The sequence below is a fragment of the Lutra lutra genome, chromosome X (genome assembly GCF_902655055.1).
Source record: "Lutra lutra chromosome X, mLutLut1.2, whole genome shotgun sequence".
NCBI classification, from domain to species: Eukaryota; Metazoa; Chordata; class Mammalia; order Carnivora; family Mustelidae; genus Lutra; species Lutra lutra.
In genome coordinates, this window is record NC_062296.1 from 39,362,355 (window position 1) to 39,370,318 (window position 7,964).

A 7,964-nucleotide genomic window follows, 5' to 3' on the forward strand; every position below is an offset into this window, starting at 1 on the left:
ATATGATAATTGACTCTCTCTGCTTGACTTATTTCACTCAGCATAATCTCTTCCAGGGGAGGTGAACAATGAGAGACTATGGACTCTGAAAAACAATCTGAAGGGTTTGAAGAGGTGGGGGGGGTGGGAGGTTGGGGGAACCAGGTGGTGGGTATTAGGGCACGGATTGCATGGAGCACTGGGTGTGGTACAAAAAACAATGAATATTGTTATGCTGAAAATAAATTTTAAAAAATGATAAAAAAATAATAATAAAATTTAAAAAATTTTTAAAAGCTGCTTTGTACATTAAAAAAAAAAACAAAAAACACAAGCTGTCCCATTGTCTGACTATGCTACCAGAAGGCACAGATTTAGAAGTTTTCTTTCTGGATAGTCTTTTTCTGTTTCTTCTGTAGTGATCAGTTATAGTTGAGAGAGCATACTATGTGTTTATACCAGAAGTAATTATGTAATGACTTTAGTGTCCAAAGATCTGAGCTTCCACTGCCTTGATATGGAACACATGAACCTGTGACCATCCCATATGTGAGGTGTGCCCTTTCCTTTTCACATGAGTAGTTAGAAAGATCTCTTGGGTTCAGGTTTGATATTTAGCATTTACCTCTGAAACCCCAGTGCTGAGTGTGGTACTTTTCACATAGTAGGAACTCTACGTTTGAGAAGAAACAAAGTTAAAGCAAAATAAACCTCTATTTAGTCACTGCCTTGTCAAAATCCCCTAGTGGTTTTTTAATGTCTTCAATGTAAAGTATGCACTGTTTAACCTGGCTTCCACATCTCCCCATAGACTGTGATCTAAGCTTATCTCAAACTAGTCTTTATTCTCATAACACCCAACCCTCACTTAGCATGTACACATCCTTAATGTAGTCCTGAAACAGTGTCTGGAATTGGATGTTTCACATCATGACCTGCATATGGTAAATACTCAATAAACAAGAATTGCTGCTGCTGCTACTGCTGCTACTACTACTACTACTACTACTACTACTACTACTACTATTACTACAACCACCACCACCACCAGACCTAGAAACCGGCAGAGGCAAGATGAAACTTGGGTGTCCTGAGTCTAGTGCTTTTTGCTCCCACTGCTTCTTTGCAGTGCACAGTCCAGTACACAGTTAATACTGGACAGTGATGTCTTTGATTCCACTCTCCTTGGTTTCTTCAGCATCGTCTTTTATTCCTGGGACCCAGAAGATGGCACAGAGCATTTTAGTGACCAGAAGATAGGACTGGTTTCCCTGAGCAGATATCAATGTATGCAGCATCAGAAGTCTAGAGTTGGAAGCTATGTTTGGCATCATCTCCTTCAAGCCAATGCATAATAATTTCTATAGCACCTGTTAGAGATGCTCATCCAGCCTCTGCCTTTATGTACCTTTCCTTTGAAAGATTGCCAATCCCACCACTGATTGGCCCTGATACATAAAACAGTATTGATCTTTCTGCCTCTTGGCAGTTTTGCCCATCCTGCCTACCAAAAACACATATTTCCTACCATGAATCTAGACCTGTCAGCTCTGATAATTATCTTTCTCTTTTGTTATAGATCAAGGATTTGGCAGCTAAAGCAATCATTCAAAGTTTCATCTTTATTATTTTTCACTTTGTTCCTTTTGGCCTTGGTTTTGCATCAGCTTTGAAAATATCATCCCAGGGTTAATTCTGGTGTTAATGAGTAACTAAGAGTGCTCTACTTTTGCAACACAGGGCATGTTATAAAGATGGAAAAATTTTGTTTTCTGAGAGATGCAAGTAGTTACTTGGACATGTGCTGTAAGTACTTTTTTCTCTCTCTCTTTGGGAACTTTGGACATCTCTATCAGCAAGTTGTAATCCCAGACAACTATGAGCTCCAAATTCCTAGCTTTGGAAGCCAAGGTCTAATTGTGGTCATCTGGTAGTTGATCTCTTACAAGTTTCTGCAACTTTCACAGAAAGAGGATTCTGATGACATGTAGAGATTGGATTGAGATGTAGAATCAGGCATTTGGGGAGTGAGAAACTGGAGATAGTGTGATGTGCTAGGAGTTGGTGAGGAAGTTCAGGCCATGAGCTGAGGCAGTGGCAGAAGAAAGGAGATGTTTTCAGAGACATTTAGTAGGTAGTACTCAGAAGGCATCATGACTCAATAGATGTAGGGAATAAGAATGAAAAAAGCCCCTAGGATGACTCTGGGGTTTCTGGCATGGGAGTCTTAGTAGATAGTGATATAGAATGATGATGAAGGAGCAGGCTTGAGAGCTATGGAGATGTCACATTTACCTTTGGAAACTTTGATATTTCCAAATTGAAACTGAGGTAAGTATGAAATATTCTGGTGGCTATATCCAGTAGGCAGTTGGACAAATATCTGGGTAACATAGGATAGTCATCTGTACTAAAGTATGTAGTTTTGTGTGGTGGCAGATGAGTCCCTAGCAGTGGATGAGATCACTCAGGAACAGGACGGAGGACTGAGTAAGGACTCCTGTCCTGACTCCATGGATCTTTTCCTTTAGATCACTCGTGTCCATGGTTACTGGATTCCACAGCCAAATCTTTTATTCCACTGCCTTGTACCTTTCCGGGCTCAGAGAATATTATGCCATATATTTTGGCATCTATTCTAATAATAAAAAATAACATGAGTGAGTGTAAGAATAATAGTGTTAATATATCTTCTAATTTAGAAATGACTCTTTAGATAATACTGACGGAGAGAGATATCTAAACTGCAAAAAATAGCTACACTTTCATCTTTCTCTTGTTTGGAAATACTTCTGTGGTTTCTGTGCATTACATTAATGCTTTAATTTCAGCTCATGATTTTGCACATGGCTCCTTTAATCTTCTATCCCAACCAAAATATTGTGTGAAAATTATTCTCCTTTATCTGTTATCTAAAGGAATGTACAGATATTCTCTCACCTCATCTCTTGAATATTTTATCTTAAGAAAAATGCTAAATTAAAAAATCCAAAATTCTTATTTACAAAAATTAACATAAGCAGAGGGAATGCTAGTTTTATCAAAGAATTCCTCCCTCTCTAAAAGGCTGCATCTGGATGAAATAAAAATAATTTAATTTTCATAAATGTAATTTCCTCAGAGAGTTTTCATATGTTGCTATCACCTTTGAAAGACAGTCCATGCCATTGATGGCCCCAGCAAGCCACCTTTCCTACTCTCTGTCCCTATTAGATGTGTCTTCAGTTGTACAGAGGAGAGAGGCCTCCACACAGCCCCTGGTGAGCACACCATTAACTATTTTCTATTGTTTTACTAATCATGATGGACAATTACTATATTTCTGGCTAAGACTTTTCATCCAGCTAAGATACCCCAATGGTTCTCTCGCCTCATCTCTTATAGATTATCTTCCCTCCAAAATGCCACTGTTCCTCTATCTGGTTCTTTTGGTACTTGAGCTTCATTGTGCACCACCTAACAGATCTGAAGGCAAAGTAACCACCTACAATTCCTCCCAACAAAATGCCACTTTCTATAAGATGTCATCCATCAATGCTGACTTTGCATTTAACCTGTACCGGAGGTTCACTTTGGAGACCCCAGGTCGGAACATCTTCTTTTCCCCTGTGAGCATTTCTGCAGCTTTGGCCATGCTCTCCTTTGGGGCTTGCTACAGCACCCAAATTCAAATCCTGGAAACCTTGGGGTTTAACCTCACAGACACCCCAATGGCAGAGATCCAGCAGGGCTTCCAGCACCTGATCTGTTCCCTGAATTTTCCAAAGAAGGAGTTAGAATTACAAATGGGAAATACCCTCTTCATTGGGAAGCAACTGAAACCACTGGCACAGTTCTTGGATGATGTCAAGAGCCTCTATGCAACTGAGGTATTTTCTACCGACTTCTCCAATGTTTCTGCAGCCCAGCAGGAGATCAACTGTCATGTGGAGAAACAAACCAAAGGGCAAGTTGTAGGCCTCATCCAAGACCTCAAACCAAACAGCATCATGGTCCTGGTGAACTACATTCATTTTAAAGGTAAGGCTCTAAGATAAGCATTCCTAGGTCAGTGTTCCCATAATTTGGTGGGGTTCTCTGGGGAGTGAATAGTCTCTTATCACTGGCATCAATAGATGTCCCTCATACCACAGTGACCTGAACCACTGTATATAACTGTGTGTAGTTTTGGATCTTCCAGGGGGGACACATAGCTCTGTGAATGAACCCAGGAAATTCCTGGGTAGAGGGCAATTTCAGAGAGATGAGTGACAATGGTATGAACAACCTGCTCAGATCTATCTAGAGAATCATGGCTTCCAAAAGATTTGGTTGGACAAGCATGTGTTTGGAAGGTAAATAGACTTGGGTTTAAACCCTACTGTGACCCTCACTTGCTGTGCATTTTTGGGCATGTTACACAAATATTTCTATCATGTACAGTGCACCCACTATGTGTTAAGCACCATGCTACATGTGTGGTTTGCACATATTGTCTCATCCAATCCTCATAATGGCTCATGTTCACAGCTAATGAGTTTCAGAGCTGGTATTCCCACCCAGGTTTGTCTAATTCTAAAGCTCATGCTTGTAACAACAAGAAGCATATGACACTTTTCTGAAGGTGCTGTGCCAAAATGACTTCTCCTGGTTCTACAGCACATGTCAGCCATGTTTGGTGGAGTGAACAATTCTTGGCCACAAACCACACACTTGTAGATGGATAAAACAGCTGGACAGATCTGTTGTCTCATTTCACCCTGTTGGGTGTGCTTATACCTTTTTATGGAAGAAGAAACTGTGGCTCTGATGGGTTTAGTGTAAGTATAGTGGTTTTGGACATAGATGGAACAGCTGTTCAGCATGGAGTCCAACAGTCCTGGGTGTGACTCCTGGCTCTGCCATGGGCTAGCTGAGAGACTATGTAAAGTCATTTTCTCTCCTTGGTCCTCACTCACTTATAAAACTGGTTGACAGTAGGTACCTACCTCTGTGGTAGTCTTAATTACCAGATGAGATGACTGATAGAAAAAGTCACACTGGCATTAATACTGTTAAAGGACCTCTTTTCTCTCTGTATTTTAAGCCCAGTGGGCAAATCCTTTCGATACATCCAAGACAAAAGAGGGTTTCAGCTTCTCAGTGGACAAAACCACAATCGTGCAAGTGCCTATGATGCACCAGATGGAACAATACTATCACCTGGTGGATAGGGAGCTGAACTGCACAGTGCTTCAAATGGACTACAGCAAGAATGCTCTAGCACTTTTTGTCCTTCCTAAAGAGGGTCAGATGGAGTGCGTCGAAGAGGCCATGTCATCTAAAACACTGAAGAAGTGGAACAGCTTACTGCAGAAGGGGTAAATATCTTAGATGATGTGAGAAGTAGAGAGCGGGTATAATGTTACAGGTGAGACAGAGTTCAGCAGAAATCCAATGGCAGGAGAATTACCCTGAACCACTTAACAGCTGTGTGATGACTACTAAAGTATACCCAGATCATACACTGTGTCAATCCCTTTGCCAAGCACTTTACATACTTCATAACTTCATTTCAAGATACTAACATTGGCCAGCACCCCAGAGATGTTTCTTTTTTTACAATAAATGAAACACAGATCCCTACTTTCAATGCTATAGTCCGACATTGGCTGAAATAATGTTCATTTATTTCAGGATAAATTATGAGGTGTTGACATCATGTGTTGATCTGAACAGCAATCGTTGACAATACCTAGGGGAGAAGCAGAGCCCAATATAATACAATGGTGATAGATAGAGGAAGGGGATTATGATCTTGGTGTGTTGATAGCCATGTGTTACTTTTTCCTTTCCCCTACAGGTGGATTGATCTGTTTGTTCCAAAGTTTTCCATTTCTGCCACATATGACCTTGGAGCCATCTTTCTGAAGATGGGCATCCAGGATGCTTTTGCCAATAATGCCAATTTTCTTGGACTTATGGGGGACAACAGTCTTAAATTTTCCAATGTAAGTTGGTAGATTGGAGATCCTTGAATGTTTGAGCTGTAAGGACCATTAAGAGTCAGTTAATTCAGTTCTCTCGTTTAATTAATGAGGATTCTAAAACCCAGAGAGCAGAATGACTCCTCCTATGCCAGATTCTCTCCACAGTCATTCTCATTACCTCTAACAAGTCATTGTGACAGTTAATTCCATCCCTTACCTTCATGTCCTAAAACAATTCTGATAGAAAAACTTAATGATGAGAATTAATTCTGGTGAGATAGAGCTCTGGAGGAGGTGACAGGAGAAGAGGAAAGCATAAAAAGTGATTTATAGAGGTAGAAAGTCATGGAAAAATTGGTGGTTCCCTGATAACTAGCTCTAAAATTGCCAGAGATTGAGTGACTACACTTAGCTAAGTAGCCATCATATTCAAGCACCATCTACAGTGTGATAAAGGGTTAACCCTGTCCTTCCTTTCCCTTTCCTGCTTCCAAACTCTTTCAAATACTTTTTCTATTACTTGGGATCAGCAGTGTTTGTTCCTCCCCTCCCCACAGGCTGCTCACAAGGCTGTGCTGCACATTGGTGAAAGGGGAACTGAAGCTGTAGTTGTCCCCGAAGTCAGATTCCTGGATCAGCCCGAGATAACTCTCCTTCACCCTATCATCCAATTTGATAGATCCTTTCTGTTGTTGATTTTGGAGAAAAGCACCAGGAGCATTCTTTTTCTAGGGAAAGTTGTGGACCCAACGGCAGTATAATTGGGAAATAGGCTGTTGGCTAATTGCATGTACTTGTTGCAATAAGAAATAAATAGTATGGCTTGATGTGATCAATACAAACTTGGACATACTTTCCTTTATGCAGAGATGAAGACTGGACTCTATCTGAACTGCATTGGGTGTGAAAGAGGCCATTCCTATAAGCAAATATTCAGATAGTCAATAAATGACTCATTCCGCAAAGTGCAAAAACATACTATGTCACTGCATTCCTCTTTGTCAAAATGCCTACCCCCAACAACAACACAAGTTAGTTAGCTCCAAGGAATTTGACTGAGCTGGCAAGTGCATCCTCTTCTGCCCTCTGGAGAATAATTAAAATTCGGGTCAGACTCTCATATCCCATTATTCTAAAAAGATTTCTAATGATTCTTGCTAGAATTGCCATTGTTGGATTGTAAAAATGTGCTTCCACTCCAGGGCTGAGTAATAGACTGACAGCTACTGCTAGGGATCTGACATTTGTGACCTAGCAAGTATGGGACAAAAGAGAAAAGAGATAAATTTCCCTGTACACACCCACCTTCCCCCCAAAATGTTTCCTTGTTAATTTATACACTTTGATTGGAGAAGGAAAGTCATTCATTCATACCATATCTCATAGCCCTCACCTTCTGTATCCTAATCAGACTCCTTTCCAAATATTACATCCCTGTCTCACTTGCTCAAGCGCAAATCTCCTGGTTAGTCTGTCTTTTTGTCTTGATTCTTACTGAAATTTGATAATTTCTCTATCCCCAGAATCTTCCTCTTACCTGTAGGCTACCCCACCCCTACTCACCAAACTAGATTTCATCTTAGACTATATGTACTCAAAGCTCCAGTATTAGAATTCAGTACACATAAAGGGCACAGTGAGTGCTAATGATGTGTTGTCTGAAATTCTAGCCCTAAGGTAAAACTCTTCAGCACCTCAGAAATAAATAACAAATGCATAAGTGCTTTTGCAGATACTGTGCTTCCAAGCCAAAATAAATATTTATGTTTAGAAAAGTATGTATCCCACAAACATTCTAGTGTTTTCTTATTAGGCTCATTTGCATGGAGATTTGTTTACTCCTGGTATAGTTTACATATTGATTTTTGTGGATAAGCAATTGCAAGCTCAGAGAGGGAAAGTGACTTGTGGTACAGAAAATTTATTACTTTTTTAAAAATTTGTTTCTTTTCAGCGTAACAGAATTCATTGTTTATGCACTACACCCAGTGCTCCATGCAATATATGCCTTCCATAATACCCACCACTTGGCTCCCC

General features: G+C 40.2%; 1 protein-coding gene across 3 annotated transcripts; it reads left to right on the top strand.

Annotated features, from left to right (window-relative positions):
* The first annotated feature begins 1,747 nt into the window (after positions 1–1,747).
* On the top strand, positions 1,748–6,759 carry SERPINA7 (serpin family A member 7). 3 transcript variants are annotated; one of them, XM_047716175.1, is made up of 6 exons: positions 1,759–1,785; positions 3,193–3,239; positions 3,364–3,999; positions 5,045–5,318; positions 5,801–5,948; positions 6,485–6,759. In XM_047716175.1, the coding sequence occupies exons 3-6, from the start codon at positions 3,381–3,383 to the stop codon at positions 6,686–6,688; spliced, it is 1,245 nt and encodes a 414-aa protein (XP_047572131.1). In that variant the 5' UTR covers positions 1,759–1,785; positions 3,193–3,239; positions 3,364–3,380; the 3' UTR covers positions 6,689–6,759. The 3 variants fall into 3 exon arrangements, with proteins under 3 accessions (XP_047572129.1, XP_047572131.1, XP_047572130.1); XM_047716174.1 differs by having other exon boundaries at positions 1,772–1,785; positions 3,103–3,239; XM_047716173.1 differs by lacking the exon at positions 3,193–3,239 and having other exon boundaries at positions 1,748–1,785.
* Positions 6,760–7,964: the final 1,205 nt, after the last annotated feature.